The following is a 12,273-nucleotide window of genomic DNA, read 5'->3' on the forward strand; positions in this document are numbered from 1 at the left end:
GAGGTTGACCCAGACTTAGAGTCTGGAAGAAACACAAAACCCTAGATTCAGCAGCCAGCTAGGTGTGCCTGCTGGGACACCAGAGGACAAGCCAAGTCATCCATCCTTGGCCTCTTGCTTTTCTTTTTACATGACTTTCATTTAGGTGCAGTGGAGTTGTGAGTGGTCACTGTGGCTTTTCTGCCTTCTTTCTGGTGGGGCTGCTTTCTTTGGCCTCAAGAGAAAGGGGGCCAATGGATGTTGATGAAGGCTTGGTTCCCAGTAAACAGAGGAGCCAGTCTTATTGGTGTGTGTGCTTAGTCACTCAGCTGTATCCAGCTCTGAGGGACCCCATGGACTGTAGCCCACCATCTATGGGATCCCTAACCTGTCTGTCATTCAACATTTATTAATGCCTGCTGTGTACAAAGGAAATCCTTTGACAGTTCTTCTCAAAAACTTGAACCTCAGATAACATGCCAGGGACAACTGACTAATGGGTCAAGACAACAGACCTCTGCCCATGGAATTTTCCAGGCAAGAATACTGGAGTGTGTTTCTGTTTCCTCCTCCAGAGGATCTTCCTGACCCAGGGATCGAATGCATGTCTCCTGTGTCTCCTGCTTTGCAGGCAGATTCTTTACTCACTGAGCCATCAGGAAAGCCTGTCTTATTGGAGTGAAAGTTAAAAAAGCTTGTAACACCTAAGAAAGGACCTGAAAATTAATTTCCACCAGAGATGGGGTAGAGGGGAAGGTCAGTAATGTATCTATAATTCCATTTACAAATTTAGTGGGGAAAAAAAAAGTCCAGGCCATATGAGATCCAGAGTTTTGCTTTATTAGACATCTGTGAAGAAGTTTGCAGATACAATCAAATTGTGAACTGCTGCAAAGTTCTGTGTTTTAATTTATCCTTTAGTGAACAGACCCCAATGGCTGATATTTTAGAATACAGTTCCATATTCCAAGCAGATGAGAGATGTGATGTTATGGCCAACAACTTTATACTAGTCATCCACTTAAGCCGTTTCCCAGCATAAATATGCAGTTTAATCACAGCTATTTCATCTCTACCATGTGTGATTCGATCTTCGACTAATAATGCATTTTGACTCCTGTTTATATTGGTGCATGCGATTCTTTGCCACCCTGGCAATTAACCAGACCTGGACTCTAAAAACTAAACTTGATCTAAATAACATTCTAGGGGTAGGGCAGGCTCTGTAATCTGGACTCATCTTAGCCATCCATCTGCAAAAGCACTTGTATGTCTCCTTTTTCCTATCATGTCTCTGTAACTTGTCTGTCATTCAACATTTATTAATGCCTGCTGTGTACAAAGGAGATCCTTTGACAGGTCTTCTTCTAAGAAACCTGAACCTCAGATAATATGCCAGGGACAACTGAATAATGGGTCAAGACAACAGGCCTTTTAGAAACTTTCTAAGATTAGAAAACGTGCCCCAAGTGTACCTATCCGGTGCTTTTACTCTAGAATATTTCTGGGGGTGGGGGGAAGAGAGGGGAGGGATGGATTTGAGGATTCTAAGTGTGATTATTAGGACTGCATCTCTGGGGACAGAAGAAAATCCAGTAAAATCATCACCCCCTCTCCATTATCTTTTTGCCAACATTGCAAATTTCAACCATTTCCTTGAAGAGAAATAGTGGACAAGGAGACATCCTTAACAGAAGGCGGGAAAGGCCTTACATTAGCTACAAAAAGGACTTGACTCTATTACTCACACTTAATCCAGTAGGAAGGCTGAATTTGTGTACTACCCGATTCCTTCCTTTGATTCTGGTGTCCTGAAAACATCACCATTTTGCCCTCGGAGTGATTGCGTTGCCTGGAAAGGAGAGGTTGACAACCCTGCAGGGCACATTTTTTGGCGGTTTCTCTGCACAGTCATGTGGCTTACAGAGCCAGACGGTTCAGCTCTCAAAGACAGGACAGGAGAATCAATACATTATTATGCTTCTTTAAATATAAACTGTGAACCTTTGGGAAGGATGTGCATGTGTAGAAAGCTCTGATGAAGCTGTCGACCCATCTGGTCTATTTCTTAGAGGACTCTGACCCTAGGCATCTCTGTCTATTGTTGAGTCTACACACACAGTCCATAGCTTAGCATCAGTACAAATTAAGCATGGTCAAGAAATGAAGCCATGGAAAATTAAAGGCAGCAATGTCATCAACAAAATTCAATGAGCATTTTCCCCTTTTTTCTTTTTTAACAAGAAAAGCACATTGTAGAAATCAAGATTCTGTACAATTTTCTAATATTATATGTACATAAAATTATATTATAACTCAATTGAAAAGTCTTGTTTGTAGAGTATGGCTGGCAACACCAAAGAATGACCCAGAACATTAAGCTTTTGAAGCAGAGCAGGCAGCAAGAGGACCCTAGCGCGCACACCTTTGTGCCTGGATGCGAAACCCGGCTCCTAAGGATGTGACTAGCATTTTCCAGTTCTTTGCTGTGTTTGTGTTTCACATTCTAGTAGGGAATTCTGCAGCAAGCGATGTGAAAAAGGAGACGCGTTAAAATGAAATTGGAAATACTGTTTAAAATCTGCATATGATAATGGGCTGTGATAATGGGTTTGTGAATCCGGACTTGCGTTCAAAGTTAGTGGCTCAACCATCTTCCCCTCTTTTATTATGCGTGGCTCAACCATCTTCCCCTCTTTTATTATGCATGGCTCAACCATCTTCCCCTCTTTTATTATGCATGCCTTCAGTGATTTAAAACTGACTGAACTCCAGCAGGTGGAAAAGACAGCTTTGAACAGATCAGAAGGGCTGTGCGTCAGGTTCTGGATTCTTTTCCTGCAGTTGGCTCCTGAAAGTGGAAGACTGGCTTTGCAAGTGGGGAAGGATGGGGAGCAGGCACACACACCAGTTGGTTCATCTGCCCCATTCTTCGGCTGCCTTTCTTCCAATCTCTTTCCTCCCAGGCCCTGCCTCCCCAAGCCAGGTGGAGCTCCAGCCCCACTCCCCAGAGGGCAAGGGGTGGGCTCCTGGCCCTTCACTTGTAGATCCTCTCCCTCAAGGAACCTAACCAGAGGCTTCAGTCTGTGCCCCAGCTTTCGAAAAACCTAGTTGGGAATTTTCAGATTCCAATTCAGCCACAGTCCCCTCTGGCATTTACTAAACAATGCAGATTCGGATTCCCTTTCAAGTTCATAAAAGGGAGAGGATCCAAGAACCTGTTTTTAAGAAGCCCCCAGACGGTTCTTGCATGGGAGATCCGCAGATCTGCTTTGGAAAAAAAAAAACAAAAAAACAAAACAGCTTCATTCATTCAGTACGGATCTCTGAATGCCTGTAGGTAAAATCTTCAGTTCAAGTTTAGAAATGGAAGATTTTAACAAAACATTTCGTAGAACAGATTCTCTGCCTGTGTATCACTAATGTAGTCTTTCCAAAATGTGGAATTAAATGGCCAAAAACTCTTAGGGAGATGAGGGCGAGCTGGGAGGAGGGAATTAGTTGAAAATATGTGTGCTAGTTGAGGAAAGGGGCTGCTCCAAAGCCTGATCCCGTGTTCACACCCAGGCTTGGTGATGTGAACAAGGCAACCTGCGACTTCATTTTCTCACACAGAATCCTACCAAGGTTAACTTGAATTACTTATGAATTCAGAAATCAGGATTTGGCCTTTGGGGAGTTCTTTCCCAGCATATAAATAACCTGGGGTATGTCAGTAGCTTGATATCCATTTCCCTCGAAGCAAATTTTCACCTGCTGAAAATCTGAGGTGTCAGCGCTCCCACTCACAAATCCTAGCGGATTAGCTGAAGCTGCAGTTATTCTCCACTGAACCCATTTGGAAGTTAAATTATGAGAACCTAAAATAGTGCCCAGTGTAGGCAGGCTTCTCCCACCAGCTAAAAAAACCCTCCAAGCTCCCACTGAGTCACCACTTCCAATCACATGATGATGAAAAGGAATTAACTGCAGATGGATGGCATTTTATATGGACTGCCATCCAAAATATGTAAAAAGAAAAGTCTCCGAGAGATGAAGAGTCTCCTCTTAGCTCAAAGATCATATTTCAAATCTGGAAAGGTTGTGATAGGGCATCCTAAGTTTACGGAAGGGAGATCTCTTTCAACCCCAGCCCAATCACTGCTGCAGAAATGTACTGATTCCCTTGTCAGGCGGGCATTCCACCACTTTCACCTGTGAACACTAGCTGCTCTTCTAGGATGCTCAAACTTCCAATTCCCCAACCTCTATCTTCACTGCCGACAGTTTTTCTGACTCCAGTGTGCCCTCAGAAACATCCCCTAATTATGTCTAGCCCTGGCTGTTCTCATCTTCCCCGCTGGAATTCAGATGGGTGATGGCAAGGGTCAAGGGCAAGGAAAGAACAGTCAGGGTTGAGGTCAGCAGATGCGGGTGAGCCGAGTCCACGGCGGGGAAAGGCGGCAGGGATGGTCGGTTAGTAATTTAAGAAGTCGATCCCAACCTTGACACTCTTGGAAGTGGCTATATCAACGGCCGTGGCCTTGATCTCGGTGTCCCCAAACTGCATGAGGGTCTGGATCTCCCTGCGGGCGGGCACGTTGGCACTGCTGGCCCCGGTGAGATCCAGGCGCAGCGTGCCGCACTTCTTCACCCCGGGGTCGGTGATGAAGCTCACGTCGTCCAGCTCGGAGCTGTAGATGTTGATGACGATGACCAGCTGGGAGGGCTTGGCCGGGGTGTAGCTGCGCTTCACCAGCTCGCCCAGGGCCACGGACTGGTCGGCGGAGATGAACTTGTCGAAGACGTCGGTGCACCAGCGGGTGCCGTCCTTCACCAGCAGCTTCTCGGGCGGGTGCTTGCCCTCCACGTAGCGGTTCAGCACGCCCACCCCGTAGGTGAGCGGGGACCGGCGCACCTTGATGACCGCGGGGTCCAGCCCGAAGAGGACGGCGCCCTTGAGGATGGTGAGGCCCACGTCCTGGGGGATAATGACGCGGCACTTGTCGCCGAAGGCAGCCTGCACCGCCTGCTGCAGGAGGGGCGCCTCGGCGAAGCCGCCCACCAGGAAGAGGAACTTGACCGTGGACACCTCCGGCTTCTGAAACAGGTCCCCTGAAAGGGAAGAGGAAGGGACAAGCGACCTGTCACCAAAAGCCAAGGGGGACTGGGTGGCCTGAGGATGTGGGGAATGGACCAAATGGAGGACACTTTTGGTCTGAACTCAGAATACTTTCATAGAGCTAGTCCTTTAAGGAAAGGAGGTTTGATGGGCTTCCCTGGTGGTCTAGTGGTTAAGAATCCGCCTCTCAATGCAGCGGACACCAGTTTGATCCCTGGTCCAGGAAGATTCCACCTGCCGCAGGGCAACTAAGCCCATGTGCCACAACTACTAAAGCCTGCACACTCTAGAGCTGCCCGCACACTCTAGAGCTTGCGCTTGGTAACAAGAGAAGCCACTGCCTGAGAAGTCTGCACGCGCGCTGCAGCTGGAGAGTAGCCCCCACTCGCTGCAACCAGAGAAGGGCCTTCAGGCAGCAACAAGACCCAGCACACCCAAAAATAAATATATATTATTTTTAATATATATTAATAAGAAAGGAGGTCTGTACATCAGTATGCTCAGGAATAAAAACTCAAGCTACTGCTAAGCAGAAACCCATTTTCACAGCGAGACGGTGATCAGTTTAGGTAGTTCTTTGTTAGGTGTAAGTGGATACCCCATCACCCTCTCCAAACCTGCGGTTCTCTGAAGTGAGTCAAGGCAGGCTGTTAGAAATACTATTCTTTGGTTTTCATCACATTCCCACCCCGCCCCTGGGGGTTATGATTGGCTAGGTACGGAGTGGGAAGTGAAGGCCCTGGATACTGGAAGAGGCCCTGGTGAGTCTACTGTGTCCCCAGAGAGGGCCCTGGTGTGTGTGTTGGAGGGGTGCTGCGGGGGATAGACCTTTCTTTGGTTTACACAACCATTCCTCCTTCCCAGCAGAGGTTAGGGTTTCTAATTTATTCTGATAAACCAAGGATCATCCATTCACTAAGGCCTGTCACTCGATGAGAATATTGCTTTAGAGGTCCCAGCTCCCTGACTTTTGAAGCCAAACAGAAAGCCCAGGTGAGGAGGGCCTCTGGGCTGCTCTGCAGTACCTGTGGCCCAGCAGCTGCCCTCGTACATGCCCAGGCCCTGCCCACTCCTGCCGGGGCCCTGACCCATGGCGCCAAACTCTGCACCCCCTGCCATCCTGATTTCACATATACTGGTGGGTGATGCTGGAAACACCAGTCCCCATTCTTGGCTCTGCCCCAGGGAGTGGCCAAGCCCTGGCTGATCACTTACGGAGATGCTCAATGATGCTGTCGATGGTCGGCTTAAAAAGGGCATTCATGGCGTCTGGACTCATCCTCAGCATCCCCTGTGAGGACCACTTGACAAAATCCACACTGTGGGGCGGGCAGAGAGAGAGTGAGAATGTAGAAAGGATACCCAAGTCACGGGCCCTGGCAGAACAGCTATCACGTCTGAGGGGGCAAGGGGGTCTGAAAGTCCAAAGACCCCTTAGTAATACCCTAAACCACCAGGATCTAGACCCTTAGGAACTTAAAAGCTAAGGCACAACCTCTTCCATTTCTCTTTACTTTGGGCTCTGGCCAACCCTCTCCTGATAAGGTGAAAGCCAAAGTCTCATGCAAAAGACAGGGTGATAATTCATTCAACAAATATTTACTGAGCACCTACTACCTATGCCTCAGGTTCTGTTGTGGACACTGGGGACAAAGCAGGAGCCAAACTTCCCTGCTTTCGTAAAGCTTAACTTTTTAGTGCATAATCATAGCTAACACATGGATAGCACTTTCTAGGTCCCAGGCATTGTGCTAAGCGTATATGAACTCATTTCACCCTCACAGCAATCCTTTGAGCTAAGTGGAATTATCATGCCCATGTTCCAGATGAAAAAACTAAGGACCAGAAAAGTTGAGTCACTTGCCCAAGGTCACACAGCAAGTGTGTAGGACTGGAAATCAGAGTCCACACCCCCTTCCTCCCTCCCATCAACATATTCTACCCCTGTCCTAAGTTAAACGTGAGCCCGACTCACTTGCTCTTCCTCAAGGCGTGCTCCACGCTGTGTCCCCGGAACTTCTTGTAGTAGTCAATGAAGGAGAAGGGCAGGGTGATGTTCAGTGGGTTAGTTCGGTCCGGGGCAGCCGCTCTTTTTCGAGACTCAAATGCAATCATTAAGTCAACCCAGGCTGCAGGACGCTTGATTTTAAATTGCTCAATAAAATCCTCTCCGAATATTTTACACAGAAGCTTTTCGAATTCATAGTCTACTCCTAAAGATCCATAGGGTCCACCTGGATCAAGAACAAAATGGGAGACCACTCTGTTAGAAACAGAATCCGAAGTCTGAGAAGCAGCCTACCCTGGGTTTTGCCAAAGACAGTAGCTCAAACATGGGCCCACTTAGCCAGCAGACCGCAGCTGTGTGTTTTTACTTATTCTTTAAAACCCTTAGGTTATTCTTATTCCACATGGGAAAACTTTCCTATAGAAATCACTCGTCAGCAATCAGTTTAAAATTATTTACATTTTAAATAAAATCAGTGCATTTAACTAATTAGAAGCATCATGGCATTCCTGCCCAAGAAATCTCCAGACAGCGTCTGGAAAGCCAGCAGACCTCACCAAGTCCCTGTGATCTACTAATTACTCATCCTTCCCATGCCCATTAAGAGGACGAGCACGTTCTTTGGTTTTGATGGTCTCATCCTGGGACCTCCCGGGAAAGCTTAGCCACAGCACCGAATCACAGGTGATGATCATGGCCAGGATCTGAAACAGGCTCACTTTAGGCCCGGACCCAAGTTATGGCGGTTTGTGTTTAAAGGCCATTTAATGGCATTTTGGTCTCTGGTCTCACACATCCATACTGCTCATAATCCCACATGCTCATGGCATTGAATGAGATGCTGAGAGAAATCAGAAATGAGCAAAACAGCTCAGGTATGAGAAAATTAGCCATTTCCCTCATTTTCTCAGGCTCACCTGTTGCTTTGTACAGTTCTTTCAGATGTCCCTCTGGTAGCCGTATCTGATGGACTGTCAGGTCTACGGTGCCACCGCCACTGTCCACCACCACATACTTGTCACCTGGTACAAAACAGCCATCCTTTATACAGACCGCTTGTCCACTGTGGCCTGGAACAATCTGGCAGGTGATGACGGTGTACCCAGCTAAGCTCCATCAACACCCATTAATACAATGGTTTTGCTTATTAGCAGCACAGCGAGTGATTCATGACTAAAGAGAATGAGATAATGTCTGCCCAGAAGTGCCGGTTAGCATGGACTGTGAACACAGATGAATGAATCTTTAGGACTAAAGCATTCATGTCACACGACAGTGCATACCTGGCACGTACAAGTCGCCAACTTCCTGCCAAGGTAAGAGCACCATCGAATGACCTGATGTTTAACACAAGGCTTACTCTGGAGCTGGTGAGTTCCAGCTCCTACTTTTCTTCTGAAGCGCCTATATGGTTTTAGAACGTGCAAAATTACAGCTCCAAAAAGAGCTCTCCCTGGGGAAGCAGGTCTGTAAGACCGATTTGGAACATTTTCCAAAAGTGTAAAAGGAACAAATAGGAATGCATTTTTGGCAACACACACACACATAAAATCCAGCAGGGGCAAACAACATTCAAGGACACTACCTTCCTCCAGCTCGGACCAGATTTCTCCTATGACATTCTCCACCAGAAAAGTCCGACTCTGCCGATTACGTCGTATGTGTTCCTTAGCTAGCGGCCAACACAAAGAAAATAACAACGGGTGAGAAAGCATGAAAGAGACACAGTCCCTGAAGTCAGTGGAGGTGAAAGAGCATGGGAGGTTTGGGAACAGAACATTCGGTGATCTTGATCAGAGTGATTACATAAATACAACATGGGGGATGACAAAGCCAGCTCTTCCACAGCAAGGAGCTATTGCCGCCAGCCTCCATCTATTCATCTGCCTGGAGATAGCCAGTGCCCTGCTGAAAAGCTCACCGTGGTGAGATTCCCTTCCTCCAGGAACAGTTTCAGGGGAATGGAAATAAAATAGGTCAGTTTCCTGGCTCTGCTGCCCCAGGGAGGAAGCTGTCTGCCAAATGGCCTGCAGTGCGCTTGGTTAAATAACTTCACATCAAGGAACTTGGTCTGATACATGGAATGTGGGGTATGTTTTCCTAACTGGATCTGGGATAAACCGGCCAGGAGCCCTTTCCAGACCCCGTTGAAGTCGATATGCTCTTCCGCCACAAGGTGGCGCGGCTGAACCTAGCAAAGCCGGAGCCGCCTTTTCCCTGCACAATGCGGGACAGCCCAAGGGTGGCTGGGGTAGTTCGTGGCTGTGATGCCTGGCATGGGTATTTCATCTCCCGCTGGCTCCCGACAGCCCCGTGAGACGGACAGGGCCCAAATCAGCGTCCTGTGTTCAGACGAGGAATCCAGGTCAGGGAGGTCGAGGGACTTGGCGTTCCCACGACTCTGTCTTGCGGCCTGAAATGAAGCCTCAGACCGCGGACCCCCTGCCTTTGAGACTTAACGCTTTAGAGTGAAGTCTGAAAAAGCCGAACACGAATGTTAAAACGAGGGAAAGATGCTGCGAGAGGGAGCCTGGGAAGCACCAGAGCACAGGCACGCTGGGAATTGGGGCAAATCATTTAACCTCTCTCGGCTTCAGTTTCCTCATCCATAAAATGGGATGATACTCCTTGACTCAAGTTCCACGCAGGCTGAGCAGGGACTGGCCCTCGGATTTGTTGTCAGCACCCACTGTGACAACAGGCACACAGTAGGTGATGAGGAAAGCAAAGCACCTAGTATGAGACAGGGAACCCAACAAACGACCCCTACCATGAACAGCTTAGAGCAATCCTGGTTTTACAGACTAAGGCTCTAATCCACCACTCGGCCCCCCACCACATTTTTAGTCCCTCAGCCCTACAAATCCATCTGCTGCCTGTTATCCAATAAAGGACCCTTGACCCTCCAGCCTCCTTCAGCAAGGAGCGCAGTGTTCACAAAAGAACATCTCCTCTGGGGATTAGAATGGCAAAAAATCAACATCGGGCCAGCCTTAAGTTCCTCAGGCCATCCCTGATTAAAGAGCTCCGGCAGGCCTGGGAGGGGTCCCCGAACTCAGGGTGTCTCCCCTATTCCCAGCTCCAGATGAACTTACATTGAACACTTTGCAGTGGGTACTGACTTTCTAAGACAGTCTAGGTGGCTAAGAAAATGGCATGTGTAAAAAACGGCCAAGTGAGGCTAATACATTCTGAGCTCTCAAAAAATCCTGTTTTTCAGGCACATATGCCCACGATTGTGAAAAATGGAGCCTTTACTGACGTCCTTAAGTCTTTTTGGAGTCAAATAATACCAACAGGAAACCCTGCAGTGCTGGGGACAGAGTGGCAGCTCTGGTCTCCTCAGTGGTGGCCACTGGGCGTCCATCAGGGAGGGGCATCAGAGGGCAGAGAATGGCCGGGGGGGGCTCAGGCTACTGATGCCATCCTGGGTCCCCTGACTAAGCAGTCTGCCAGGCCTTCCCACACAGCACTCTGTCCTTCTGGAAGGGAGGTTCTCACCAAAAAGCAAGGTTAAGATGGAACCCCTGCCTCACCGACCCTCTGAGGGGTGGTGGCCAACAACATGAGGATTTCAAAAACCAAAGACACCCCTCTGAGCACAGAAAACAACAGCAAATTCCACAAGGCACAGACATGGGGCAGCGTGGGCATGACAGGATATGTTAAAAGAAAGAGAAACAAAAACTCTTGAGCTCTTGGGAAAGGCAAGCATTCTAACAGTTCCCTCATATGTGAATGTTGTACTTAAGAAGTGTCAAGGAGAGCTGTGTTGAATCAGCTAATTGTGGCATGAGCTGCTATCTATGAACAACTGAGTAAGAATCAGTATATGAAATAGAGAGCCCAGTCAGACATTCCTCTTTTTTCCAATTAAAACAACGATCCTGAATATTTAAAACGTGAATGCATTGGGTTTAGTTAGCAGTGAGGCTAGCCTTGTGAGAAAAAGGCAAATCGAGCCCCGAGACTTGGAGGGAAGCCTGTTTCCGTTCATTCTGGGTGAATCAGATCCGGGCGGCAAACACATGGCCCTGGCAGGCTGAGGGGGCAGCAGCCTGGTGACAAGTGAACTTCTTGCCACTGTCTCAAGGCTCAGGTTCCCAGACTCCTCCATCCTAGGTTAAAAATGCAGAGCAGTGGCCGCTGGGCCAGAGTCACCTAGTAAAGAGGAAGAGAGCCCTGTCTGGGCAGGAATGTGCACCCGCCAAAGGTGAGCCTTGGGCCCAGCACCCCAGGCAGTGCAGAAACAGGCTTCAAGATGGGCAACAAGGAAAGCTCGGGACCAACGGGTAACAGTCCTCACTCATGTCATCCCTCTCCTCCTCCAGGACCTGGGCCTTCCGGGGCAGGATGGAGATGGGCTGGAGTGATGGGGGGTGGTGGGGAGGAGGGTGTTTGCTCTTGAAGTCCTCACTTGGGCAGAGAGCTCAGAGCTGGGGTGCACAGTGCCACCCCCCACAGCTCCTAAGCACCCGTGTTCACCCACGTGGCTCTGACTGACCCAAGGTTTCTGCAGACTCCATAGCCCTGAACAGATCTACAGAGCCCTGCATTCCAGGGGAAAGCAGTTCTGAGGAGCAAGCTTATGAGCAACTTGTGTATCAGGTTTTTTCATAAATTGTCACAGACTTTTTGGCCAACCCAATATTGGAGAGAAAAAGGCCCTTAAAACACCCATCCTGGATCTCCCTGGACGGTGAGCTCCAGGGAGCTCATTTTAGGAAGGGCTCCCTTCCTAAATGAGCATCAACCCCTCAGGGCAAGTCTGCCCTTTTCACCTCTTGTCTCAGGTTTATAGTTAAGATTCACAATGAGCGCATCAAAGCGGCCCCAATGAATGAGTCAGCGATAAATCAACAGTCTTAATGGAGGCATTAATAACAGGCCAGTGGAATTAGATTAAGAATCAGTTAATAGGAAAGCTTTAAAAGCCTAGTAAAATGCATGGCCAAGAGCCACTCTTGGACTGCTCTCACGTTCTTGGAGAGAAGGGTCCTCCCCTTAGGCACTTGGGTGGGTGATGAACTAGGGGAACCACTGCTGAGTTTACAGGGTCCTTGGAGGGGCCAGGTCGGGGGGAGGGTTGCTGAACCCAGAGGTACTTAAGTCCAGCCTCCTCCAGAAGCATCTGGAGGTCTCCTGACGGCACTGGGTGCCTTTGCAAACTCCGAGGCAGAGACAC

General features: G+C 48.5%; 1 protein-coding gene across 1 annotated transcript in view; it reads right to left on the minus strand.

The window, feature by feature from the left end:
• Window positions 1–797: 797 nt before the first annotated feature.
• The window catches only part of HSPA12A (heat shock protein family A (Hsp70) member 12A), a 76,017-nt gene continuing 64,541 nt past the window's right edge, over window positions 798–12,273 (minus strand). The window contains exons 8-12 of the mRNA XM_043925261.1: window positions 8,674–8,760; window positions 8,006–8,110; window positions 7,056–7,314; window positions 6,296–6,399; window positions 798–5,073 (exon numbers count right to left, since the gene is read on the minus strand). Coding sequence (XP_043781196.1) covers window positions 4,436–5,073; window positions 6,296–6,399; window positions 7,056–7,314; window positions 8,006–8,110; window positions 8,674–8,760 — 1,193 coding nt within the window. The 3' untranslated portion in view covers window positions 798–4,435. The remainder of the gene's footprint in view (window positions 5,074–6,295; window positions 6,400–7,055; window positions 7,315–8,005; window positions 8,111–8,673; window positions 8,761–12,273) is intronic.

This window comes from Cervus elaphus, chromosome 15 (genome assembly GCF_910594005.1).
Source record: "Cervus elaphus chromosome 15, mCerEla1.1, whole genome shotgun sequence".
Lineage (NCBI taxonomy): Eukaryota > Metazoa > Chordata > Mammalia > Artiodactyla > Cervidae > Cervus > Cervus elaphus.